The sequence below is a fragment of the Poecilia mexicana genome, unplaced genomic scaffold (genome assembly GCF_051168715.1).
Source record: "Poecilia mexicana isolate PSO_F unplaced genomic scaffold, ASM5116871v1 scaffold_9, whole genome shotgun sequence".
Classification (NCBI taxonomy): domain Eukaryota; kingdom Metazoa; phylum Chordata; class Actinopteri; order Cyprinodontiformes; family Poeciliidae; genus Poecilia; species Poecilia mexicana.
The window spans coordinates 23,692,191-23,720,078 of NW_028263378.1; the positions used below are offsets into that span (position 1 = coordinate 23,692,191).

Sequence of the window (27,888 nt, forward strand, 5' to 3'; positions counted from 1 at the left end):
ATACCAGTATGGGTTAGTTATGTTCCTAGTCACAAACAATGTTTTACATCGACTGCATAACACACACATAATGTGATGTTGCCTCTGCTCCTAATTAAAGTAATTTGTGAGTGGTAACTATACACATTTCATGAAAACATATCAGATTTTTATCTCAACTTCACAGATAAGAACAGCTTTAAAAAAATATCACATCTGAGACGGACCACAAAACCCTGATCGCTCGCATGTCTGTACATTTATCACACGGAGCAGACAGTCGTATTGCTCTTTTTATATGGCAACATGAAACAAAAATTCTTGCTGTGTTCCGCGGGAGACAGTTGCGATGGATCTGAAGTGATGTGTTGAGTATAAAGAGAGCTGAAAAAAAGTGGATGGCCGGCCGGCTGCCTGTTAAGTCTCTGCATATCTCCACATCCTCTTTGGCCTGCTTCTGTCACAAGCTGTTGTTTGGCTCGGACCTGATCTGCCCGGCTACTCCGTGCGCTGCGCTCTGCAGAACTAGCTCTAACCTGCTCCTCGGAAACAGCAACTACGTCTCTCAAACATCAGTGATATCTAAGATGATATACGGACGTTTCTAAAGTCTTATTGGCGCTCTAAAAAAGAAAGTGGTGTGTCGAGAGCAGTGCCCGTAATGTGTTATTACCTCAGTTGCCTAGTCCTCACATGCACGGACAGCCAGCAAAGAATTCTGGCTTTACAATTTGGAGCTGCATTCTTGTCTAAAAAGACACTGAAGCAAAGAGCAGCTCCTTCTGCTTCAGGCGAAGCAGCCCTTTTTTTTTTTTTTTTTTTTGTGGATACACTGCAAAATCTAAATGATGGACTGTCAACTCTCATGCAGAAATGGCACTGCAAAGACTAATCTCTCTGGCAGTGGATCATGGTTGGCTGTATGCTACCAATGGCGTTTCTTTGCTTATGCGCTCACGTTGCTTTCACGCAACTTGCATGCAGACAAGAAAGGGGGGGAAAGGCACACAAACACGACATACGTGCACTACAACGCTCCCAGCCTAAATCCCTCCTTCTGGAGCATACAGTGAAATATATGGGATTAATAACATGAATGACATTATTTCTTCACCTCCAGCCCTGAGAATAATGCATGCTTGGCTTGGTGTCTGGATGAAGTTTTGCCCTCGTCTTCGCCTGGTTATCGGTGTGTACGAGACCTGCTGTGTGACCTGGTTTCATGCAATCTCCAGCTTCTAATTAGGAGGCTGCAGAAAGGCTGGAACGAGAGGAGGAGTGATTAGTTGCCTTTGGGTATTTCATAAGTGGCTTTCAGTGCCACATTTGCATTATTTGCTTCGGGTCTGAATATCAAATCAGCCTACCTTTTTCAGCAAATTGAGGCTAGCAGCTAAAGACCATCAATACGTGAAATATAAAATGAACCAGAAGAAAAGGAATAAGCAAAACATGATAATTCAATATAAGTGGAATGAAATGAAATATTGAAACATGAGGTGCAATAACAGTCCCCAACTGAGTCTGCACAGAGGAGGGATGGTATTCTCTAACAGACTGAGCATGCTTTTAGTGCGTCCCTCAAAGATTTGGCATGTCCTGAAAAAAAAAAAAAATCCCCAAAAAACCCCACCAAGCATCCATGTTTTGTGGATCATTCTGTGACCATCAGACCATGTGAACCATGCGGACCCTATGATGGAGCCCCCATGCTGTACAAGTCCTGTAGGGTCAGTCAGTGTGCTGATCTGTAGCGGAGGTCTTGTCCACTTATTTGGCCAGCCTCCCCGACCGCTGCGTGCGGCCGCCGCAGTCAGGTCTGGTCAGCCATCACTACTCCACTTGGCCGTTTGCCCACGCCAAGTCTTGGAGGGCAGGAAACAAAGTGGGCACTCCACGCACACACACACACACACACACACACACACACACGCACACACACACACAAGCAAATACACACATCACACACGATCACAGCGAGTGACAGTGGCTCTTGTTTACCCCAGCCCTCCCACCCTCCCTCAGCCTCCTTTCATCCTCTCCTTCTAGTCTGTCATGTTGCGTGTCACTTCCCACAAATGTCAGTGCCACCGTGGGACAGTGATTAATTTTGGTGTGCCTGGCAAAATGTCTTCAAGATGTTTGTTTGGGTTGTCTTTTCCCACCCCCTCGCACACCTCCCCCCCCATTTCCATGCGCGTCTTGGCGTCGTGGGTCGAGAGTGGCAAGCACCCCTCCTCCGTCCTTTACGCCCCCTCGCCTCCCCCCTGTCACATCCCTCCTCTGTAGTGGGGGGAAGGAGCGCCTCATCATCTTTGACGAGGGACAAAGGCTACCTGAACTGACAGAGATCTTCTTTTCTGACCAGAGCCGCTTTTTGTCACTCGACCACTCCACCGCCACCAATGGCTCCACGACTGTCTGTTTAGCGTGTGCTGCTGGTGTATGATGGGAGAAGTCTTGACCTGGCACCGGGGGGGGGGGCTGCAAGACTTCACTGTCAGCGTGGCTGATTAGCTTATCACTCACTGCGCTAGGAGGAAATACATCACCATTCCAGACAGGGATTCCCCAGTTTCCGTCTTGCTCCCTGCCTTCTTTCATTCAGCTTCCAATCATCGAGAGAAAGAATCATTGTCCATGCCAGTCTTTCAGCCTCATTGCTCCAAGATAGAAAAAAAAGGCTTTCTTCTGTTTTTAATAACATCAGAACTGCCAGATTATTTGTATGAAATCGCTTCCTACGATGTTCGTTGTTCAGGCTTTTCAGCGTTTGACGAGTAAAGCAGTTCAAGCCATCACACCAATTCATTCCTTTCAACTGCCTCGACAAAGAAAGTGAAACACAAAGTGGCAAATGTGCTTTGGCTTCCCTACAGTGCGGTATCAGGTATGGTAATTACTCTGCGATTAACATTGGGAATAGTTAATGTGTATTAATGTGTTAATGGCATGTTAATTACTGTACATACCAGGGAGTGCCTGCAGGCATTTCTTTCAGATTCTTTGTGCCATGTGGATGTAGGCCAATCTTTCTTCTTTTTCTATTAAAAAAAAAAAAACCTTTAAGAATGTCGATAAAAGAGGATCCTTATGTTTCATTTGTCAGAACAAAAGATTTTCAATGGTAATGTGAGCCAGTTCCCGACTTCTGCAGCTGAAGGTTACTGATCCAGGCGCCATGACAAAGGAGATGATTTGAAGTCAAAGGAGACGCAGAGCGCGGCTGTAGTGACACTTGGCCTCTTTGTGAAACGGATACCCTGAGCCCTCTGTAGTCTCTGGCGTGTTGCTTTGGCGGCGGGTCTTAATAACACGGTGGATTAGAAAGCTCAGATGCTCAGAGCCAAGCTGGAGTTGAAGCCTTGCGTTGGACGAGCCTCAGAAACAGAAGGGGTCCCGTGCTTCTGTACGTCTTTCTCCTCTCTTCCCGGAATCCTCTCCACTCACCCTGTCCGCTCCACAGCTTTAAGAGAGATGACCTTTGCAAATATTGGCAGAAAATAAATTCTGTTTCGACCAGTTAGCTTTCGGAGACCTTTGCGGATCGATGCAATTAGATGAACAGAGTGTCGATATGCGGTCGGAGCTGTTCATTTGAGGCACGTGGTCAGGGAGGAGCGGCAGGAGGTCAGGGTTATTGGTAATGAATAGAGGTGTGACGACATATCCAGCTCACAAGACGATAAATGACTTGGATTTGCTTAAAATATAATTATAAAATTAGATTTTGGGGAAATGACAAATCTCAAATTTCTTGTTTCAAATGTAAAGGTTTCATAAATCACAAAAAAAAATGTTTCTGAGAATTAGTGAAGGGTGTGGACGTCTGCACTGGACTAGTCCAGGCTGTATGTCTAACCCTCAGGTGGTCCTGATGTCAAAAAGAAAAGTAAGTTGTTATATATTAATATCAAATTGTGCTCATTTAAGATTAGTGTAAATATTTTAGATGCATAAATAGACACCGTCAAAGTTCAGACTAATTAAAAAGCTGCGACATGGCCTTTTTACATTTGTTAATAATAAGCTATGAAGCTTGTCAGCATCGTTAGCGACTAACGCTTGGCCCATCCTGGTTTTCTCACGGTGCTTAGAAATCTCTCGTATCTTCTCCGTGTCTCTCTCCTCGTCTTCCTCTCACCAAATCCCAAATACGACTTCTACTTCACCACTTTTGAAAACAGATGAATAAACAAAAACACGACTGCGATAGGAAACCTGTGTCAGTTGACTCCGAGACTCGTAATAAACTCAAAAAACGTTTTGTTTTTTTCGCATCAAAATAAGAGCACAAAGACAGACATGAGCTGATTACTGAGATCAAGACAAAACAAAAGGCTTTCAAAGGTTAAGACTGTGAATATTTCCTGTCAAACTGTTTCTACCATTTGAAATCCCTTCCATAAGACGCTGCAGAAAGTCCCAGAGCGACTGGAGTTTTCTCTCCTCACATGGAGCGTCGGCTAATGCATCATTGCAGCGCCTCCATATTTTTCTGTGCACTGCCAGTCAGCTGGTGGAAAGAATCCTTCTACACTTTCACAAGAAAGGAAATAAACAAAGCAGATAAAAATGGTGTGGAAACTAAAGGAACTCCACTCATCTCTCTTGTGTGCTGCAACAAATTAACCATGAATGTCAGCTTGGCGCAGTGTTGCACTTATTCCAAATAAGAAGAAATGAATGCATATGTAGCTCTTACTGTAAAATTTTTAATTGATGATATTCATGTATTTTGTGTTAATCGTTTTTGTTTTAAATATTGATTCAAAAACCAAGAAATCGGGTTATTCTTGGTGCATTTGATAAATGGTATGACAAATACCACTCCTACTACTTACCATACAAACAACGTGTCGGAGCTTAAAGCACCGACTTCCATATGTGAGGGTCGTAATTGTAGTTTTCGCTGATTCAGCTGCTAGTTTGTGCCTCACTTTGTGGAGAAATAGAAAATGTTCGCATCGCAAAATCTCGAGGCATGAGGTTCTGTCTGCCACATGGCCAGTAACAGGCTGCTTTGGAAACGGAGGTAGAAACGCTGACAAAATCCTGTCACTTCTACAGAGAGACTCGAGGAAAAAAGAAAAAAAAGAGAGAGAGAAGCGTTACGGTATCGAAACAGGAACGTTCCAAATAAATCTCGGGCTTTATTTGCAACAGCTCCCTCTCTCTCAGCGCGCTGTCTCGAGGCTTTGACAGTGCAGCAGAATGAGGTGGAGAAGCCCAGAGGAACCCCTTTCCTCTTCAGCAGGCCACATTAACCCAGCAGGGCTCTGCCTTTATGGCTCTCCTGCTCACACTTCAGTGATGAGAGTAAACAAGCAGCGGGCCAAAGGTCAGCTAAGCCCACAGAATAAAAGAGGGCACAAGGGGGGGAAAAGGAGGTGGGAGGAAAGGAGAGCGGCCCGAGGCGCTGCTCATATCACTGTCAGGGCTTCAAGCAGGGAGTGATGTACGAGACAACAGCCCTGAACCGGAAATGATTATAAACAGAGAGCACTGGGGGTGGAAGAGGGAAAAAAGAGCTGCATTGTCTTTATCTGTCAAATTTAGCTCATTCTTTGGATCAGATAGCTGCGGTTAAAAACCTGTGCAAAAATACAATAAAGGAAGAAGCGGGAACCAGCCCTGACAGATAGGCACGGATTGATCACGGTATTCTCTTTCTGAATGAGGGACAATCAGACGTGCATGTGGGTTTCTCCCAGCGGCCCCACCTGCATTGTTGAAAGACGGATGAGGCCGATTAAGGACACGTGAAGTCATTATTAATATAACTTCTGATTTTCCTTTTTTCCTTTTTACGTCATTAAACGCAACTCTGGTAATTAAGTGAGCTGGCGTCGTCGCCATCGCGGCCCGTGCGAAATCACAGCGGCACGTATAGATTTTTCATTCTTAAGTTCTCGTCGCTCGCAGGCTTTAGCAAGGTGACTCTCCCTTTGCACCGAGATTAATCCCACTTTGACTGTGGAGGTGGATTAGAGCTCAAACTTGTTTTAATACCCATATCATCAGACACACACACACACACAAAAAAACGGGATAAAGATTTTGAGCAGAAAAGCAGCTCCGTGGAGCTAAACTACGACTGTTGAATAGCGAGTTAGCTCGCAGATTTGTCTGCCACACAGCAAATTAAAGATATTATCTTGCTGCAGGTTATATTGTGGAAGCTGTGTGCGATGATGTTCAGCTTAAGCAGCGAATCCCAAATCTTTTAGCTCCTCCAACAAAGGTTCACAGCAAGGGGACAGAGATAGAGCTTCTTGTATCATTTAATTTTTTATTTTTATTATTTTATTTAAATTTTTTTTTTTTTTTTCCCCGGTGCGTTCGTCCCTCCCAACACGTGTTATGAATGACCCGCCTGAGCTGCTGTGGCACAAACACACCCTTGGCGGACTCCTGCAGGGCCGTCTGCGGAGGAGTAATCATTTTTATCCCGCTGATTCCCCAAATAGAAATGGACACATATGATAAAAGTGTCGCGGCCACTCCACATGTCTGTGAACTAACAGGATTACACGTCACTTTCCTATGTTTTGTCGCGAACGGCCACGATATTGCGTGCAGGAACTTTTTTTTATTTTGGAGTGGGGTTGGGGGGTAATATATGGCGAGAGACAAGTAGCTCCTTTATGGTCTGTGATTATTTAGTTTGAATGAAACCAGTGATTTATGCCCATTTAGCTGAAAAGCCGTGTAAAAATGCCCCCCTGCCCCTCCCCCCTCCCCTCAGCTGCGTTTTCCCCTGGATGTAGAGTGAGCCGAGTGAAAGTGACAACTGGGTTTGGTGTGGAATAGCGCGCCGCGTCCCAGAGTTATATTTAATATACCTGACATGAAAAACGTGCCTACCTACTTACCACCACCCGCAGCACAAAGGAGAACCCCGTGGCCCGCTGAGCTCCGAGAGTGGGAGTAAATAGCAAATTAGGAAATATGAACTGTTATGGCAGATAAACCACCAGCTATTAGAGCATGTTGAGATATGTAGCCAGGCGTCTGGTCAATCAACATCTGAGCTGTGTGCCCATTTTAATTTTTTTGTTGTTGTTGTTGTTGTTTTGTTTCACGCTGCACAGCAAGCTGGAGCAGAAAGCGATGGAGTCAGGAGTGGTGTGTGCTGTGGACTGGGGGAGGGGGGCCGGGGGGGTTAGTGGAGCAGCGGCAGATTGTCCACTTGGATGGCTTGGCTCTGCAAGCATGATGGAGCTCTGTCCAGCATCTCAATGTCTCCAACACAAATAGGCACATTCATCCACTCCTCTCACACCATTACACCTAAAAGACTTGAAGCCCAGCCCATCCATAAATAGAGGCAAATTTGTTTTTGTTTCTTTTGTTTTGTTTTTTTCTCGCTGGCACTGTGACCAAAGAAAACACCAACAGAGGCGAGGAGGCCACAATATGTTTGCCTAGATTTTTCTGTTGCAGTTTCTTTATTTTTTTATCCCAAGATTGTTTTTTTAAGGACACAAAGGGGTTGTTTTCTGTTGTGTATTTCCTCCTGTGGACAGTGGCAGTTCTTTCATGGATAGCATCTTGCACCACCCCCCCGGAGTCCAAACTGTGTTTTAAATATCCTCTTTTCAGCGTAAGACCAGTCTGCTTTTTATTCTACCATGTATGCCACGATATCGATGAAAGCAACACATGCTCGGCGTAAAATCAAGAGGATTTTGTGCAGCTTCGGGTTCTCTTCTGTATTCGTACCTCATTTTTGAGGAATTTCTACATAATCCCAAACTATTCTCTATATAATCGCAGTTTTGCATAAAAAGATCCAGCTCCGGTTTAACCGCAGTAGTTTGAATTAGAACAGATAAATCGCATTCCAGATTCCTTAAAAAACTGTCAACTCGTAATATTAGCGATAACTTGTTTAGCATCGTTAGCCAGCCTCACTATATCACCACTTTATATATGAGTTTGCACTTGTTTGGGCAGAAACTATGAAATTCTTTTAGGTGCCCTCGGACAGTGGTAAATACTTATACGAAGGCAACGTTCTTTGAAAAAGAAAAACAAAAAACTTTTAAGAGTAGTTTTACTCTACCATGCTTTTACTTTTACGTCATTAGATTCATGATGAAATATGACTTAGTAAAATTTCTGAGTAGTCTACCCGCTGCATGTAAGTTCACCGATTGAAGAACAAATGTGTTTTAAACAAAAACCTACAGTTTAGGGTAAAGTAAGATTTCTTGTTTCTTCATAAGCTTTATTCTAATTTTACTTTCTACTTGTGGGTCATTTGGATGACTATTTTTTTTTTTTTTTTTACTTTTGCTTGACTTCAAATTTTGGGTACTCTACCCACCTCTGTTAGTCAGTGAGTCATATCAACCATATAAAACCCCCACCAGGGCCTGGGCATGGAGGGGTCAGTGGGTTAAAGATCGGTGTTAGTGGTTCTCTGATTTCGTTCCCACCGGCTTATACAATAGAGCCTCTAATCTTCTTACTCAGAATCCAGAGGCTGCCCATATCTTAATGAAGCTGTAATGAGCTGTTGAAAATCTCTGAATTGCGAGAGGGATTATTGAATCGAAACAACTCTGGCAATCATAACGTTTGAGTGGCCACTCAGTATTTACCGTCTATTGAGCCACCTTTTTATCCACTTACCCAAACTGGATTGGCTGGTGCTTGTTTGTTTGTTTGTTTTTTTCTTTCTTTCTTTCTTTTTGCTGTAATTTTGACCCGCAGTGTTTTTGTGTTTGCTTACTCTCTGGAAAGCCATGGCGTTGTGGCTGCAATGCCAGTGCACCCAGGTGTGAATGTGTGCTATCTGCTGTGTGATTACGAAGCGCTGAGAGGCCGCCGAGACAGACAACCACTGGAAACAAACAGCAGGATCTGTGAGCAGATCTCTCAAATAGGCACTTTGCATATGACTGACTAAGTGCGCATCTTGCTGTATGAAGATTTTACTCCATCCGCTTTGTTTTCGTTTACGTCTTCTCCCACCGTTAAAATAATAATAATAATAATAATAATAATAATATAATAATCCTGTGAAATTAAAACAGGAAACCGTACTGATGAGATTTAGGGGATCCCTTCAGTCGGGTTTGTGGGAGACAGAGACACTTACAGTAGGTATAGCTTCCTGTTTAGCATCCTTTCACAGAGTAGAAGTGCCACTTCGCTATTGAGCATTTGTCAGTTTATGGATGTTGCTGTCATGTCAGCTTTCCTGTACACCCGGTATGCAGCGCAGTGTGTAAATAAAAGAGAACAGACACAGATGCGGGCGACAGGAACACAACACATACACAGGAGGCGCTCGGTTCATACCTGCAAGGGAAGAATCGCAGCATGGGACACCGCAGACAGAATGCATTTAATTGCACTTGACTGTTCAGTCATCGTTTTGCATCTTTTTTTCTTGCAGTTTTCTTCTTTTTTTTTTTTCCTCTGAATGTCATTTGCTGAAGGTTTGCTCTTTCCTTATGTGCTGCTGCAGGTCTCAGCATCCGAGGTGCCCAGGAGGAGGACCCTCCGGACCCTCAGCTCATGCGCTTAGACAACATGCTGCTGGCGGAGGGAGTGGCGGGGCCGGAGAAGGGCGGCGGATCCGCGGCAGCTGCGGCGGCGGCCGCAGCCTCGGGAGGGGCGGCCGACAACTCCATCGAACATTCTGACTACAGAGCCAAACTCACACAGATCAGACAGATCTACCACACAGAGCTCGAGAAATACGAGCAGGTAAGAGGGGGATCTTTGCAAATTCCAGGGTCATTTTCCCTAAAGTTTGAGTCGGGAATAGGCTTTTGCTTCCCACGAACATTTATGCTTCTGAATTCGTCAAAGCGGGATGGGGAAACAATTTTTTTTTTTTATTGTTTTTACAAATCTGAAAAAAATGCTTAAGCTTCTCTACAACTTTCTCTGTGTCGTCTCTGCTGGGTTCCTTTGCTTTCATGACGCTCTCAAAATAAAAAAATGAGACAATTGTCCACTATTTACTTATTAAGAGACTTTTACAAGCAGTTGGCTCACTAAATTTGTAAAGATTTTCAAAACCACAATTTTGCTTTACTTGTTACTGGTGAATATGATAAAGTCACAATAAAGCATAATGAACTTTGCAGTTGCAGCCCAACAAAACATGGGAACGTTTTAACAGCAGGCAAGCTACTGTGGCTCCTAGTCGTTGTTTTGTTTTTCATTTCATTCAGCTAAAGAACATTTTCAGCCATGTTTTTTTTTCTTTTTTCAACTGCAAAAACTTTTACATGACTTCCTGATGGGAATATTGACATATATTTTTGAACTTAGCCTGCTGCACCGAGAGCAGCTTTCATGCCCTCCATTACTGAGAACATCCCTGGCATTGTGATGAGAGAGAACAGCTCTGGAAAATAAATTGCAGTATTATGCACTGTGTTGCAGATGATTATAGAGATCCCAAGGATTGTACTCGTCATCTTAGTTCAATAAAAAAAAAAAAAGTATGATCAGCTCCTTCACCTAGCACTCTGAGCCTCCCATTAAGCGCTGAAGCATTATGGGTTTAAAGAAAAGGTGTAGCAGTGATGCCTCAGCAAGCCACTGAGCTAAATTAGACTAATTTACTCTGTGCTTTGCGAGAGGAGGTGCGGGGGCACGCAACACTTTGCCCGGAGTAAATGCATCTTTCTTAAGGGTGTTTCCGTGTTTTAATTATCTAAATGTAAATACTTAACGAATTTTACTTAGAGTAATGAGCTAAAGTGTGCACTGCGTAAATGAGTTATTCTAATTAATCTTGTATGAACTACTGGTTTAACAGAAGCCTGTTTGAATTCACCCTGTGTTATGGGCAAGCAAAAACTGCAAATGTGCACTTATTGAAAGATGACTTCATCTGCTGTGTCATCAGAGTCACATGAGCGCTAAGGCACTCTGCCGAAGTTAATTTGATGAATGAAAAATTGAAATAACTGTTGGAAAATCAATCTCTTTCTTTCTTTCTTTCTTTCTTTCTTTCTTTCTTTCTTTCTTTCTTTCTTTCTTTCTTTTTTCCTTTTTTTCTTTCTTTCTTTCTTTCTTACGTTTTTTTTGTGAGTGCAGATGACTCACTTTGGTCGGTTATGCTCTTCTGTTCCCTTTCAGGCATGCAACGAGTTCACCACCCATGTGATGAACCTGCTGAGGGAACAGTCTCGCACGCGGCCCATCTCGCCCAAAGAGATCGAGCGCATGGTGGGAATAATCCACCGCAAGTTCAGCTCCATCCAGATGCAGCTGAAGCAAAGCACCTGCGAGGCTGTCATGATCCTGCGCTCCAGATTCCTTGATGCCAGGTCTGTGGATTGCGTGTGTTTAGCGTACGTGTGTGCACTGTGGATATAAAAAGACTCCACGCGGCTGTTGAAATACCGCGTTTTTGTGATGCAAAAGAAAAAAAAAGAGAAATAGACCGTGAGAAATCATTTTAGAACGTTTTTCCTCGTGTACCGTGATCTCTATTGTTTATTAATCAACTGAAAAATGCACCAATTTAAAATGAAAGCCTGATGATGAAGCCTGCGTAAGTGTGCACACCCTTAAAATAACACCGGATGAAGCTCCTTTTGATCCAGTTTCAGCAATTGTTGATCGTAGCGTACCTGCAATCAATATAAAAGAATTAGCTTTTAATAAAGTTCAGCTGTTCTCGTTGAAAAGAATGACGTTGTTTGCAAAGAGATTACAAAAGACTAAATTATGTTGTTACACAAAGGTATCAGTCAGCAGAAGAGTACAAAAAAATCCACAGCAATGGTTTCAGAAAATATGAAACCATGACATCATTGAAAATGGATGTTTCTCCGTAACTGATTGAAAGGAACTTGTCAGAGAGGCTGAGAGTAATAAAGAAGTACCTGGAAGAATTTTTTTTTTTAGATGTTTTATCTGGGACAACAGTCTATTGTATTCTCCATAGAGCTAAACTAACACTTGCCAAAATTTCCAAAACCCTAAAATAATAATGCGTTATGGTCAAATTAAAGTCAAATTAGATCCTTTAGTCTCAGTTATGCTTCAAGGTTACTTGAACTAGACTTTTTTCTTACGTTGTGATAAGTCACGAGTATTTCAAAATATCCGTCAGTTTTTGATGCAGAACTCTCAGGCGTCTGCAAGAAACCCGAAGAAGAGGGGTTTCATTTTTACACGTTGCAATAAGTTCAAGCACCGCAAGAAAACAAGGAGAAGAAAAAAAAAAAGTTTGGGAATGGTCTATGCAGAGTCCAGAACAAAATCTGACAGGAAATCTTTGAGGTCTCCTGAAGAGGGCTGTGCACAAGAGACATCCTCACAAGGTGATAGATATGGAGAACTTTTGGAAGCAAACATTGTCAAGTCAGAACGTTAGACGCCGATAGACTCCTACGCATTAAGACGGAGCGCATAAATCGAACCAAAATGTATTTACTTTAAACAAAACACGATTTTAAAGGTGTACACACTTAGGCAACCAGATTGTTGCACCTTTTTTACTTTCTCATATTTCCCCCTAACAGATTTGTTTGTTCTTCAGTACAATTACACAGGGTCACGTGTCACATTAAATATGGATCGATTTCAGAATTGGTTTATCTTGGTCTTTTTTTGTATTTATTTATTTACTTTTTTGCATTATAAAATCCTGGGATCTGAAAAGGAGCGTGTACAAGGATGTGTGTACGTGTGCATTAGGTACTCGAAAACTTCCTCTATGCCTCTGTGTGACCCACATAAGCACAAACCCAGCGGGCGGGAGGAGGGGGGTTCTCGGAGACTTTTTGTGCAGGTCTGAAGTTACTCTCGCCTTTCTAGCACAGCACACAGTATGAGCACCGCAGAGATGCACGAATTTAATTACATCCATGTTCCATGCATTATCCATTTTGAAGACAATCACGGCCCCGCACCTGAAAGCAGTTAAGACCAAGTGAAACTCGGGCCGAGTCACGCGTAATGGATGGAAGGGGAGGTCATCGGCAGGTGTTGTGGATTACTCTAATCACTAACAGCAACCGTGCGGTGCGGAGCTACGCTGAGAGCGGCACAAGTTCTTCTAGCCAAACAAGCCGAGTAGAAGCACATTTGCTGCCCGCCGCCTGTGTGGAGCGCGGTAAACAAGGCAAAATAAGCAAATGCTCAACAACATGATAAGTAGTGCCCTTGGGAGGGAAGGGGACCCAGATCTAGTTAAGAGTTTTCCTTGTTTCTGCCGCAGAACCCAGGGCTGTGGCACTTCAGGAGCAATGCTCAACTGTGCATGCCGTGATTTCTATAATGCACCGAGATGCACTGCGACCGGGCTTTGGCGCTCCATCACGAAGCCCACCCATCCGCTGCACTAAACTCTCCACATTACACGCTTGGGCTGGGGATTGGAGACCAACAGACCAAATTAAACATTGTATGTGTTTTGTGTGCGTGTCAGCTTATTGAAGTCCGAGTTTGCTGGCGTTTTTTTTTTTTCCTATGAGCAGGACACGATATTCCTCTCCCGGAGGCCCTTAAAAACAATTCCTCATTATTTTCACCATTTCTGTGTGAGACTGATTGTGCAGTCCAAAAAAACCCCCAAAAATACAAATGGACTGGTTCACGCTGGTCTCGCTAACGGGCCCTTTTTCTATGTTTCTTTTTTCCTTTTCTCTCCACTCAGGCGAAAAAGGAGAAACTTCAGCAAGCAGGCGACGGAAATTTTGAACGAATATTTCTACTCGCACCTCAGCAACCCGTACCCGAGCGAGGAGGCTAAGGAGGAATTGGCCAAGAAGTGCAGCATCACCGTTTCCCAGGTGGGTAGCGCTCCTCTTAACAGTGGGCTGCTGGGCGAAAACGAGGTGGGGGAGCCTAGAGGGATCGTTACAGTGGGTCACACCAGCGAGACACAATGTCCTCTGCTAACCTTGACATTGTGACTGCCTAATGATGCTTCAGTCAAGGCCAGTCCCAGTCAGTCAGAGCAGGGCCACGGGGAAGGGAGGCCTATATCATCTTAGCCTCAATCATAGCAGTATGCTGTCCTTCCTTACTGTGGGTCCCCTGACATTTTTCCTCCTCATTCCCATCCACCATGTTTTCTCTCTCTCTCTCTCTCTCTCTCTCTCTGTCACTCTCTCTCTATCCCTCTCTCCCTCCCTCTCTCTGTCTCTCTGTTGCCCGGTCAGTCGTTCAGGTCATAAGCTGGGGAGATAAAAATGGCATCATCCATTAATTTAAGAAAAGCAGTTAAAGGCTGGTGCTTCAAAACTCTGGGTGAAATTGGGTATTTATCCGTATGTTTTCCCTTCAAGTGGCCTGGCAGGAGTCTGCTAATTCACTGTTATACTTTACACTTAAAGATGAGGCTTTCCCTCTTTCTATATATCACAGCCTCCTCATTGGGTGCACCTGAAGGCAATATCCCTCACATCTAACACCCCTCAAACCCTTACACATCCAAAGTATTATTATCCTGTGCTCTCCTTTTCTTTTTTTCTTTCTTTCTTTTTTTCTTTTTTTTTTTTGTTCTGCTGTGATTGTACTATAAAGATTTGTATCCTCTGTTGTTCTGTGGCCGTCCTCGTGAGACACAGTAACATGGAAACATGAATCTATACAATTATCTGCAGTGTTTTGTGTGTGTGGGGAGGGGGTATATTGAGTGTAGTCGTGAAGAGTCAGATACTGTAAAAGCCCATTCTTTTTTGCCTTCAGGGGGTGGGAAGCACCATCACAGTATCACAGGTATGTCATAACCTCTCCTGATCAAATGTTTTCATGTTCTTTCAACCTCCTTTTGTTTTTTTTTTTTGTTTTTTTTGGTTTCTTTCTTTCTTTTTGAATGTCGTAGGCTTCCAGTTTTCTCCACTGCACAGAACCTTTCCCCTCCCCCCCCTCACATGGACCAATGCTAATGTTAGAGAAATACAAAAGAAAAAAAAAGAATGTGAAGTTTGACTTTACATTTTGAAAAGTGAATGACAATATTCAGCATTTGCCTTACAATGTACCTGCAAGTCTCACAGATCTATAATTGCATCACACCCACGTAATCACTGTGTGTAACAATGTGTCACATTCCTCTATAGTCATTTATTATCATGATTTATTATTTTTATGTTTTTCCTTTTTTTTATTTTAATTAGTGCTCCAGTTTATTTTTGGTTTGTGTTTTTCTCCGTGTTTCTCCACACAGGGCTCTGTTTCTTTGCACTTGAGTGGAAGATAACATTTTCTAAAATATATATACATTATTTTTTTTTTTCTTTTTAAAGAACCTGAACTCAGATACTATTTATAGACTTCTTTCTTGATGAATGCATACCAGACAATCCTATTGACTCATTTTGGTTGGGGAATAATAATAATAATAATAATAATAATAATAATAATAATAATAATAATAATAATAATAATTAATAATACACCTAGACTTTAGCAACCCTTTTCAGAAAACAGTTTTATTGTGCTTAAAAAAAAAACGGTATAAGAATGAACAGATTGGAAGCTATGTTGTATAAAATGGGTGTATCAACGGGCAAAATTGTTATTATTATGTTAGTAATGTGTAAATAGGTGTTCAGTCAATTGTGAGAATACGTGAGTTTTAAGTTTCATTTAATGTGGGGAGACTTTAAAGGTCTAGATTGTCTTAGGTTGTATCAGAGGAGCAGGAAATCATAAGATCTTTTATCTTCTACCTGCTTCTTTTTCAACAATTTGTGTTCAATTGCATGTCACTTGGCATGACTGTTATTTGTTTCTTTTTTTGTTGTTTTTTTACTATTTTTTTTTATTTACTTTTGGTCTGTTTGAAATAAATAAATAAAAGCGAAAATTATAATAAAGGTTTTTCACATATTACAAGCAATATTTTTGAACAATCATTGGTTAGGGTAAAACAATCCAGTTTAGCTTTGACAAGTATACACACTACTTGCTTTTATGCTATCTTAATTCTGAGATGGTACTGATAGTGAAGCAAAGGTTTGAAGAACCTTCAATGATCCTACTGATAGAAATATTAAGCGAAGGTCTTACCACTGTATTTTGTTTGAACTAGAGGAAATCACTCCAGGCTGATGAACAAACCTGTTGAAAATGCCTTTAATTTACCACCAATAATGCTCGCATTATTAGAGGCAAACTTTAGCAGCAGTTTCATCGACCAGCCGCGGTGAACGACTTCATTTTCCTAAACTGTTTGTACTGCATGCAAATAAGAAATAGGAAACACAGTGATGCCCTGGCAGAGATGGGCCCCGGACCCGGAGCCAGGTCACAATGCCATCCTACGTTCTGGCTGGTATCGAGTCAAAAACCTAAAACCTCGATGTAATGCCGGGTGCATGTAGACAATCCCTCACAGTGACTGAACCTTTTCAGAGTCACAAACTCACTGTGGTCACGTTGAAGCCCTGGCTGAGTCATTCTTCAAACTCCCCGTAGCTCTTTTTTTTTTGTTGTTGTTTTTTTTGTCCTGCTTTGTTGATTGCGCACATAGTTCATTAAGTAAACACCATCCGTTGTGTACGGTATGCCAATATCGCTCTGCGGCTCTGCTCGATGCATCATCGCTGATGAAACACCCGGCATCAGTTTAGCAGTGATCATTTAAAATCCCTGTAATGTGCAGAAGTCATTCCTGGGAGAGATCCTTGGTTTCAAATGCCAAGTTAAAACGTGTCTCGCTTCATGGACTCTTAAAACGCCTCAGTCTTCAAAATCGCTGAGGTTCAGTCAGAGCTTGACACCTCTTCAGTGGCTCTGAACTTACATACTTACTTGTGTGTTGCAACCAAACGCAAAGCATTAGACTATTTCCATCCAACGCGTTAGAGGCCACGGTTGATACCAGTTTGTGACTGGATCTCTAGATTCAATTCCTAAACCTTTTTTTTTTTTTTCAGTTCAAACATCAGTTATTAATGTTTAAAGAGGCATGTTTTTTCTAATCTTGTGTGACAATTAATTTTGGAGAGAGCGCTCTGACAGCTTTTTGTCTGATATAAAAATAAAAAAAAACTATTACAAAATTTACAATAGAGGGTTCTTTTATTGCTGTAGATTACCCAGAGAATTCAGGTGCCAACTTAATTATGCAACAATAGTTTTTAATTATTTACAACAGCTTCCCAGTCTGTAAAATTGTCATAAAGGTACAACATTATTATGTCTTTGCAACATATATGCATTGCCTTGTTTATGCCTTTTAGGAAGCTGATGTTAGGCACTGCAGTCTCACAGTCTTGCTCTTTATTTTTTTCCAAACACAGAAGTGAAGTGAATGCACTGCCTCTCATGAGACTGAAGGGAATTAGTTCTGCAGATTGGGTTTTGCTCCACACCTTACACTGCAGTGCATTTGCTCGTTGTTTAGCTAAACTGGAGGATACCTTGAAGCTGGAGTAGCGGCGTGCAGGACGGAGAAATATGGAGGAAAAAAGAAAAGAATTAAAACAAAATTGGGATTGAAGTGAATTTTGGTGACTGTTTGCTATATTACTAAAATAGTGGCTGGATTTTATAAATATATGCATATAAATATATATTTTCCTTTTCATTCATGTTGATTTGTTTAATGCACTGCATGAGCATTTTGTTAAATTATGCAGACCGATGAGCATTAGGAGAAAACTGTATGATTTTGGTTGGTTTGTGGCCACAATGTGAGCTATCTAAATGAGCCAGAATATTGCTCGGTGTTTGGCCCTACAATCTACTGTAAGCAGGTTAAGTAAAAAGGATGATGGCCAGGGCTTTCATTGCTTCCAATTAAACCTTGCTTGTTAGTTTAACCTCTAGGTAAACCCATCAAACAATTGATGTCAAGGAAGCCCTGCCAACTGTGGGCCTCGCCTGAATGGTCATTAATTTTAATTGCCTAGATATTAAAGATTTAGAGCGCAGAGACGTGCAGGATAGAAATGATCCGATGTCCTGCAAATCCAGTCAGTTTTTACACCACGGCATTGGCGGACTGCTAGGGATATTAAAATTTAAGCACATGGGTGGAAATTAAATAAAGCGTCATTAGGGGCAGCTGCTCTTTGGCTGGTCCAGCCGTGGGCTGCAAGGGCCTGAGAGGGGGGCTGCAGCACAGCGACAAGACACTCTAATTTATAGGGCCATTAAAAACAAGCATCATCTCATTATTATTCCGCTGTTATTGCAGAGCCAGCATTTGCACATAAGGTTCACTCCTCGCGCAACTTTTCAGTGTATGATTGTGGATGTCATCGTTCCAATGAAATTAATACTTATAAGCCTGAACTAGATGTGGACCTAACCAAATCCTAACATTAATGCGATTAATGCGACCGAAGGTTGTTTTTTTTTTGTTTTTTGTTTGTTTGTTTGTTGGGTTTGAAATTTGGGTTCTGCTTTAAAACATGCTGAAATAAATGAAGAAACGCACCACCTGGATTTCACTAGTGGAAAATATATAGGAGCCTCTCGTTGAAAATGTAGAGCACAGATTATTGTGACTCAGCTGGTAGGAAGTTATTTAACCCCAACTCGTTCTCATAAAGAAACAAATCAAAATGAGTAAATAAAGCAGGCAAGTTTGGCAAAAAGAAAATGTCGCAGCATTTGCTGCCTATAAGACAACCGAAGAAGCTTCAGCCGCTGGGTCGGAAATCCTCACTGTGTGATAATATTGACGAAAAAAAAAAACTTTTTTTTTCTTTTTTTTTTTACAATTTTTCCAAGAATTCTAAGCAAAAATCTGTTAAATCAACCTAAATGTTTCTATTTTATGGAGAAAAGAAAATATTTTTACTATTGAAATAATATAACATTTGTTGTTTAGATAAACTGTTCTTTATTTAAATAAACACGCACCTTATTGCCTTCTCAATCTTTATAGAGTAAGAAATGTGTAGAAACAAGGAAATCCTGGAAGTATGAAGCAGCAGATGAGGGAGGGGTAGCACCACGTTACCCTGTTTTTCTTAAAGTTGGAGAAAACTTAAGTCACTCTGGGACTTTGTTTGAAAAAGTATCAAAGTAAAGTAGCAGCAGCATGGCTGAAGATCTTAGTTGGTTTGAAACTGTGTTTTTAAACCTTCATATCGGTTACCATGACGAGCCACAGCCAATGTGTACATTTGTAAAAAGCTTTGAATGTTCTGGCAAAATGTTACCGCCACTTTTTATTTTATTTTATTTTATTTTATTGATCATTGTATGTAACTGCTATTCATAGCTGCACATCTTTACTCTCCTGCACATGTTTATGCATTTTATCACGAGGCAATCCTCCAAGTCACCAGTTACGCATGCGTACAAACACACAAAAATGTTCTGTTGTTTTAATGTCATATAAAATATAATTAGCTTGGAACAAGTGTCTTCATTAAAGCTTCGATAATATTTTCAGACAAGTTGATCAGTTTTTTACTTCCCTCCCCCCCTCCTCCTTTTTTTGGTACTCATGTAAAATGTGACATGTTGCCGTACCCATGCTAAATATCTCACAGCTGTATTTGCCAACTCGCTTTACTACATTTACTCTGTGAAGACATTTTTTTTTATTTGCATAAGGTGTCAATCAAGTAGTCACCGAAACGGGATCAGGAAGCATTCGTCAGTGACCAAAAATCTGAACGTTCCTAACTTTTCAGCAGCCTCTGGAAACCAGTCCAGTTAGAGAAACTCTGCCACAGCGACTTTAATGTTAGTGCAATCGGAGCCGCCTGTGTTTTCATTTTGTCAGGAGACAGATGTGGGAGTGTGTCATGCTCCTATCCATGAGAAGACACAAGTGGCTCCTGATTACGGCTTAATTAGCTTGTGTACCCGGCGGACATCACCGCAGAGGCTGGGAATTGGGTACTTGACGGACCCAAACATGACATCTTGAAACAATCACACTGCTGAATGCACACTGCTGTGGCTGCTTGACGTCTGACTCCTCTTGCTCCTCCTCCCTCTGCTGTCTCCCGCACACAGGTATCCAACTGGTTCGGCAACAAGCGGATCCGGTACAAGAAGAACATCGGCAAGTTTCAGGAAGAGGCCAACCTGTACGCCGCCAAGACGGCCGTGAACGCGGCGCACGCCGCGGCCGCTGCGGTGCAGAACAGCCAGGCCAACTCCCCCACCACTCCCAACTCCGGTAGGCATTCCTACGTCTAAAAATAAAAAAAAAATAAAAAAAATGAAATCAAATAAAAGATCTGCCCTCAGCCTCAGTCCTAAACCTGCTGCCTTTCTACCACACTCACTCATGCACCATTCACACTGGCAAGAGTGACAGGCTCTGCTCCCAGCTTGGGGATCACAGTGTCTCCTGTCTATAAGACAGTTGATGCCAAGCAAACTCATGCATAAAGAGAGCGTTCCTGACTTGTGAACCGAGAACACATGTTTTTTGGGGGAAAGAAAGAAAGAAGAAAAACAAAAAGTGAGTGTATTCAGAATGATGCCATGGGATTTGTTTTCCCTTGACTTTGTCAACTTCTTGTCATTTGTAAGGTAATGGTATGCAGTTCCACTGAATAGTTTGAGATTTTTCCAAAAAAAAAAAAGAAAAAAAAAAGAAAAAGGAAACATAATTGCTGGGGGCATCTTATCAAGAGTAATAATAAACTATGTGGAGTTTACAGTGCAGGAAAAAGTATTTATTCTGTTTTTGCTTTTATCTTACACTTAAATGTTTGAGATCATCAAAATCGTTTTTACTAGTGAATGCAAAAGAAGTTTTCAAACGGTGATTTCATTTATTAACATGAAAAAGAGTGTGGCATGAATGTAAAGAATAAAACTGCTGATCAGAAATAAAATCACTGACATCTGTCAGCAAGGAAATTGTTACCAAACCATTTCTGAGGATTTGGAAATCCAGCAAACCAGAGGGGGAGCTATTATTAACTACAGATGGAGGAAACATGGAACAGTGATAAACCTTCCTAAAAGTGTCCAGTGCACCAAAAATACCCAAAGAGTCCATTGATATCTCCTCCAGAGTATCACAAATGAACTCAGAACCCAGATTGGACAAAAAAAAAAAAAAAAAAAAAAAAGTAGAAAAGTTTTAATGCAAAAAGCGCTGCTGACCAAAGGAACCATCTGGTTTTTAATTTTTTTTCTTTGCTGTTTCTTTCCATGAGCATCTTGATTGATGTAAAATTATACAAAAGTGTAATTGTTTTAGAAGGTGTATGTCCTGTTACATCTGGTGTAAAGCTAAGACATAATTTCATCAGTTTGTCACCTTAAAGTGAGGAATGTATGAAAGGCCCAGACGTAAACAGGATCAGATTTTGAAGTTGCCTTTTTAAGGACGTTAATCAGAATTAGACGGCGTGGCATAACGCGAAGCAGACCAGAAATCCACAGCGATGTAAACATGGCTGGCACAACTATTATACATTTATTAAAAGAAATCATCATCTGAAACAATATTTTGTATTTCTAGTTATCTTTTTTCTTCTTTTCTTCTTTTACGCAAAAATCTGAAAGGGAGAAATACTTTTTTCACAGCACTGTATATTTATAAGGATCATCAAAAATAGAGCCTGGATGCTTTCGTCCATGTTAATAAGCAATGTTTGATTTAAATTGGACTTGGCTGACCGGGCGTGGGGATGTGGCGAGCTTATGAAGTGGTCCCTTTTTCTTGCACCCAGGATTCCAGATGAAAGACGAAGAGTTTCAGCTGGATTCTGCAGAGAGCAAAAACACTCTTTTAAGCAACATGTTTACTGGTACTGCTCTTTTCATAAGCTTCTTATTGTCTTTGTCATGTACCGTATACAATGCCTCCCTGTCAGATTTTAGCCTGGAAGTAGCTGATGTGGAACAATTGGGAGCTTAGGCGACCCAACCACATGTAGAGCCGGTCCCCCTGTGTGTCGTGTGATCCTCATCCCCCCATTTGTGTTCACCACATTCGTCATGAGACATTTGGCCCCGCTGCATTCCGCACCTCCTCCTTTTGGCTCCTCTGCTTTCCCCTTCCTTTGCCCCCGTAGTTGCTTGCTCTGTGGAGACTCTCTTCTGTGTACTCGTCTGCCTGAGTCGGGTTTTGTTTACACAGACGCACGCGTGCCGTGAGTCTGTGTCGCTGCATAGTGCGTGGGCGGTGTGTGTGTGTGTGTGTGTGTGTGTGTGTGCGTGTGTGTGTGTTGTCTTGTGTTTCTCCCGTTATACACCTCTCATGTTTTCAGCCACTTACATCTTCCCTTTCCAGGTTCTTCGGGTTCTTTTAGCCTCCCAAACACTGGGGACATGTTCTTGAGCATGCAGAGTCTGAATGGGGATTCTTACCAAGGGGCACAAGTCGGAGCCAATGTACAGTCACAGGTAGGATCAACAACCAGGGACAGTTCCTGAGGTGCCACCACAGAGAGCTGTCCTTGTCTTGCCTGTGTACTGAGCCATCCACAGTGCAGTCTGAAGCACGTTAAAACCAAAATAAAAAATAGAAAATAAGGGAAAAAAAAACAAAAAAACATGCTGCTCCTGCGAGAGGCAGCTCAAATTACCCAGTGAGGCCTCCAATGTTATCCGACTGTATGAAGTGTTTACTGACTTTTTCGCTTTGGATGGAATATTTTGGCAATCAAAATATAATCCCACCCCACTGCTGCCATGCCAGGAAACAGTTTCCTGGTTCCGAACGTTTTGTGAATGCATTTGGCTTTGACTTGGGCTCTTGGGTTTGGTATTGGGTTTCTTTGGTACAATGTTTCCCCTTTATTTCCTGTGCCGTGTTGCTGTCCTCCTGTCTCATTGTGTTATCGTTTATTGTCAACGTCTTCCATCCTGTGAGTTTTTTTTTTTTTTTATCAACCTAGAAAGTATTGATTCCTTTAAAGCAGTATGTGCTTTGTTGCTTTCTTTAATGCTTTGATTATATATATATTTTTCTTGTTTATCAAACCAAAAGCAATAGCCCAGAACAGAACATCTGAGCATGCTTGTTACATTGGTATGCTTTATTTCTTAAGATAATCTGTTAGTTGTGTTAGCTAGTTCAACCTCTGGCTGTCTTGGGAACCTGTTGTTTTGTTTTGTTTTGTTTTGTTTTGTTTCAAAAGCTTTTGATTAGCACATCTTGCTTCACCTAGCATGTTTGCAGTCATGTCCGAACTGCAGAAAGACGTACATCTGACCAGTTTCTGCACCTTTTCTGTCCCTCTAGGTGGATACCCTGCGCCATGTTATCAGTCAGACGGCAGGATACAATGATGCTCTAGCAGGAAACACCATGTATAGCCCTCATGGCATAAACGTAAGTTTAAACTCCAGTGGCTAATGATTAAATCACCTTCTGTAGTTCTGCTTTTCTCCTCAAATACTCTGCGAAACAGTTGGATGACAGTATGAAGTTGTTCATCGTGGATCATAACCGTTAGCTAACCGATGTGAGTTAATATTACATGAAGACGTCAAGAGAGGGAAAATACGACATGCTTACAGGGTTTTAACAAAATCTCACTTTAAAAATATTGAGCTATATCTTTAATATGACATTTTACGTCTATTTGATAAAACTGGAATTGCGAAATTTCATTTGTTTCCCCCTTTCGAAAAACGATCTGTGTAACGTTAGACAACGTGGCCCGTCACTTCATCACCTGAAATTATTGCACTCAGCATCACTTTGTCTCAAAATACGAGTTAGATGGAAAAAGAAAAAAAACAAAAAGTATCCCGCTGCATATTCCTCTGCATTTCAGTTGTTTTGAAATGCTTCAGAGAATTTTCCATGGACTTCTCCTCATTATAAAAAGTGAACACGTGATGGCCCGAAGCCTTTTTCAGACATGAATTCCATCTTTCCTGATGAGGTTTGATATGGCGCCTTTTTGTAAAGCAACGCATAATCTGAAGCCATTAGAGTAAAGATTAATTTTCTTGATGAGGGAGGAAGAAGAGTGAGGGAGGAAAAGAGAGAGAGAGAGAGAGAGAGAGAAATGGTATCCGACAGCTTTCTCTCTGCAGTATATCAGAGCCGCTCCCTTTACATTGTTACTGTATGCCTGCTGGGTAAAATGCATACGCGCACACACACACACACACACACACGCACACGCACACACTCAAATACCACTCGGAGTTGAGGCATCAAAATAAAATAACACATTTACCTCTTACTGAAAATTACAGGAGGATTTCTGTGAAACAGAATTAGCATGTTTTATGTAAACAAATAGTGGCAGTTGGTTTTTTTTATGTTTTTTTTTAGAGTTCAGGGTTTTTAGTGTTGTTTTGGCTTTACTGTTGCTGTATTGCTGTAAGCCATGTCGGCATGTCAGCTCTGAACAAGATCAAGTGTTTTTCACGTTCTCCCAAGGTTTCTCACTTCCATGTGCCGTGTGGACCTCACGGTTCACCAGAGTAGGCTGATGCTCCGAGTAAACACTGTTTAATATCTGAAAATAATATGAATATTTAAAAAATAAAAGAAAAAGAGAAAAAGGTGAAAACTCTTGTAGCAAAGCTCCTTTTTTCCTCCCTCTTTTTTTATTTTTATCAGTAACAATCCGCTTGTTCTTACATGCATTTGCAGAGACTAACCTTTAGCTTTGTTGATGGTGACGTAGAGAGATCCAGTAAAGGCTAGGTCACGCCTGGAGCAAAGCATAGTCAGGCTGGCTAGGGCCGGCTCTCTTGGAGAGGCCCTGCCTTGTCACTTTCGCTCAGCTCTCCCCACCTCACCCGGCCGAGCCCTCCCTCTTCTTGACTGACAGGAGAATATGTAGCGACAAGCTGTCGGCCGCTGCTGAAATCTGCTTAGACACTGATTTCAGGGACCGCTCCCATTGGTTCGGACAAGAGACAAATTTGTTTCCGGGATGTCTCTTTGCTGATGCCGCTGTATTGCGATGACTGGGCTACTCACATGGCATCAACATGTCTGGAGATGCAATTCGGCAAATGTGTTTGCCACCTTTAGTATGTCTTCTTGACGGAAAGGCTTCTTGCTTATTTTTGTCTTATTTTAATATCAGATGTAGAAGTAAATTTTGAATGTCGTTTCACAAAGATATTCTCACTTATGAAGGAAATAAAGCTTCCACATTTCTGGAAGGGTTTTGGCCCACTCTTCTTCATGCAGTTGTTCCTATTCATCCACATTGGAGAGTTTTTATGCTTTAACCGTTCGTATCCCAGCATCTCGGTCAGATTAGGTTTGAACTTTGACTTGGCCATTCAAAAAACTCTTTTTTTTTTCTTCTTAAGCCTTTCAGAGGTGGACTTGTTGATGGTCTTTAGATTATTATCCTGCTACATAACCCGAGTCTACTTGAGGTTAAGATGCCCAAACGGTGTCCTTCATAATTAGTAGAGAGGAGAATTTATTGTTAGTGTTGAATCCTGAACAGAAACCTTAACTGAGACAAGAGAGAAAATATACAACACTGTTCCATGTTTTTTTTTTCTTGCCCCCAGTGAGTCGCAAAACCTTAAAAAATGGGTTTGTAACTCTTTTCAAATTGAAAATGTCTAAGTTTATTTCTCATTTATTATTTAATTTCTTTAGATTGAGGCACAATGTGTAACTTTCATGTTTTCAGAACGGTTCAATTTAACTAATTTCTTTTTTTTTTTTTTTACCTGTGAGGCTGTAGTCTCACAGGTAAAGAAAACACAAGAAAATGTGCTTAGTCACACTTATGTAAACGTTAGTTCATGTTGGTTTAAAAACCTTCCTCCGATTAATTCATGAAATCATCATTTGAAAACTGAGATGTGTATTTTCACCTAATTCTTATGGATGCATTAGTGAGAATAATGTGTATGCAGCTGTTCATACTCTCTTCCGTCTCTGAAGCCGACCTGCTCTCTTGTTGCAGCAGGTCTAACTGAAATCTCAACCTTTTTTTTTTTCCGTTTGTGTCCCAGGCTAATGGAGGATGGCAAGATGCAAGGACTCCATCTTCTGTGATCTCTCCTACAGAAGGGCCTGGAAGTGTGCACTCGGACACCTCAAACTGATTAATGCATCTTCCCCTGCAGCGCAGCATGGACTTCTTCATTTCCTGTAAAACAGACGAGGACTTAAAAAGCAAAAAAAAAAGCAAAAAAAAAAAAAGCAAGAGTTTTCTTTAAGATTTCCGGTGACTGCGGCGCACACATTGCACATGGCATCCTCCATTATGGACACTAAGTGTTTCCTGATTGCTCAGACTTTCTCTTTCATGAATCGACTGTAGTCGCCATGCTTTTGTTGTAGAGGTAAACACGCAGGCGTACAAATACACAAACAGTCTCTCCCCAAGCCAAACACACTCCTCCAAACTTTCAGGACGAATATCTCCAGCTCTGGTACGAAAACAACCGGATGACATTTCATGACATTTTAAACGCCCGTTCGTCCGATCCTTGATTTGATAGCCGCTCTCCATTTTGATAATTGAGCGCTCTCTCGTTTCCCTCAATTAACGCAGCTGTTTCTTTGACTCTAATGTGCTCGCAGCCTTGTCCGGCGACTCGACAATGCTCGACGCCGACAGCTCGGTGGCAGCTTCGCGGCTACTTCTCAAGATTTATTTTTGTCTCACAGCTGTGTACACGAGTGCGAGAAAACGACTATTCAAAGCGTTGGAACATAAAGAAGCGTAATTGATTGCTTGACTAAAAACGTGACACGGTTCCATATTTTATAATTTGACGTTTTGTTGTGTACATATGTAAACATTTCTTTTGTACTGCTTATGGAATCAACAAATCTCCCCCACAGTAGATCATTCTGACACGGCCTGCAGGAGCCCGCCCCGTTACGCTGGAAAAGTTGTACATAATATTAGCTTAAGAGTAATTAAAACATCCAACCAATCAATACGCCACTTTCTTACCTCATTCATAAAAAATAAAAAAAAAACAGTCATTTGCAACATTTCCGTAGCTTAGAGTGCTCACTTACTACCTCTAAACAATATCACCATCACACCTTCTTTCTTTTCTTTTCTACTTTTCTGGTCCTTATTTAATGGTTTAATCTACTTATTTTTGATTACATCTCACAACAGTGTAAACTCTTCATTCCCTATGTAATCTAATGTATATTTTAATCTTTTAATAAAATTGCGTTGCTGTACTGCAACTTAAAATGAAACAAAAAAATAAAAAATAACAATATTAACACAATGGGAGGGGATGGTGGGGGGAAACAGACGGGGATAGGGTGAAGAAATTGTTGGTTTAATGGCTTTTATCGAGGGCGGGGGGGTGATAAACACCAAACAGTAAAACTGTTGTAAATACTGAAGAAGAAAAGAAAAAAAACAAACATTTTGAATGTTGCTCATCTTGTTACTAAATCATTCAGAAAAAAAAAAAAAAATCACTATAAAAACTGTAATGCATAGAGGTTTCAGTATTCAGAACTGTACATTTCCAGCTCTGTTCAACAGGGTGCAAGACTTCTTTTTCTCCCTTTTTTTTTCTATTGTATGTGATTCTGAAACTGAAAAAAAAAAGTCATGACAAAATGATTTGTGGCAGTGATTCTAATGTATTAAAGATGTTTAGTGTTACTTTCTAACCAGACTACACCCTGGACAGAAAAGTCTTCCTTGTGGTAGTTGTGTAATTTCAAACATGAATAAACCTTTTTGCTTTCATGACACCAAGGACTTTCTCTGTCTGTTTGTTGCATAAGCGGGAAAGCTTGATGTATTTTTTTTTTACCTATACCAACTTGCAGAAAAAAAAGAAGAAAAATGTACAGATTGATACTGAAAGTGCACAAGTTAATACGTTCCTTCATTTGATCAACAACAAAACAGTGCATTATGTTTATTTTATTTTAGAAGAAATTGTGATGTCAAACATCACATATCATGTAGTTTCATGATGGTATTTTATTATTATTATTTTTTACCTCTTTAGACTTTTCACATTTTGTTATGCTAAAGCCAGAATTTTATTGGGACTTTTGTCATAGTCCAACTCAAAGTTGTAGTATACTTAAAGATACAATATTTA

The 27,888-nt window shown here is 41.3% G+C and overlaps 1 protein-coding gene across 5 annotated transcripts in view; it reads left to right on the plus strand.

The window, feature by feature from the left end:
* The window catches only part of pbx3b (pre-B-cell leukemia homeobox 3b), a 78,932-nt gene extending 51,399 nt beyond the window's left edge, over positions 1–27,533 (plus strand). Inside the window, exons 3-11 of one of the 5 annotated variants that reach the window (XM_015006961.2) lie at positions 9,461–9,702; positions 11,092–11,282; positions 13,622–13,757; positions 14,659–14,688; positions 19,900–20,065; positions 21,579–21,656; positions 22,142–22,254; positions 23,096–23,185; positions 25,804–27,533. In XM_015006961.2, the coding sequence (XP_014862447.1) occupies positions 9,461–9,702; positions 11,092–11,282; positions 13,622–13,757; positions 14,659–14,688; positions 19,900–20,065; positions 21,579–21,656; positions 22,142–22,254; positions 23,096–23,185; positions 25,804–25,896 (1,139 nt within the window). In that variant the 3' untranslated portion in view covers positions 25,897–27,533. Of the gene's footprint in view, positions 1–9,460; positions 9,703–11,091; positions 11,283–13,621; positions 13,758–14,658; positions 14,689–19,899; positions 20,066–21,578; positions 21,657–21,787; positions 21,791–22,141; positions 22,255–23,095; positions 23,186–25,803 lie in introns of all 5 variants that reach the window. The other 4 variants (XM_015006966.2, XM_088009027.1, XM_088009026.1 and 1 more) reach the window with 4 other exon arrangements.
* The last annotated feature ends 355 nt before the right edge of the window (positions 27,534–27,888 follow it).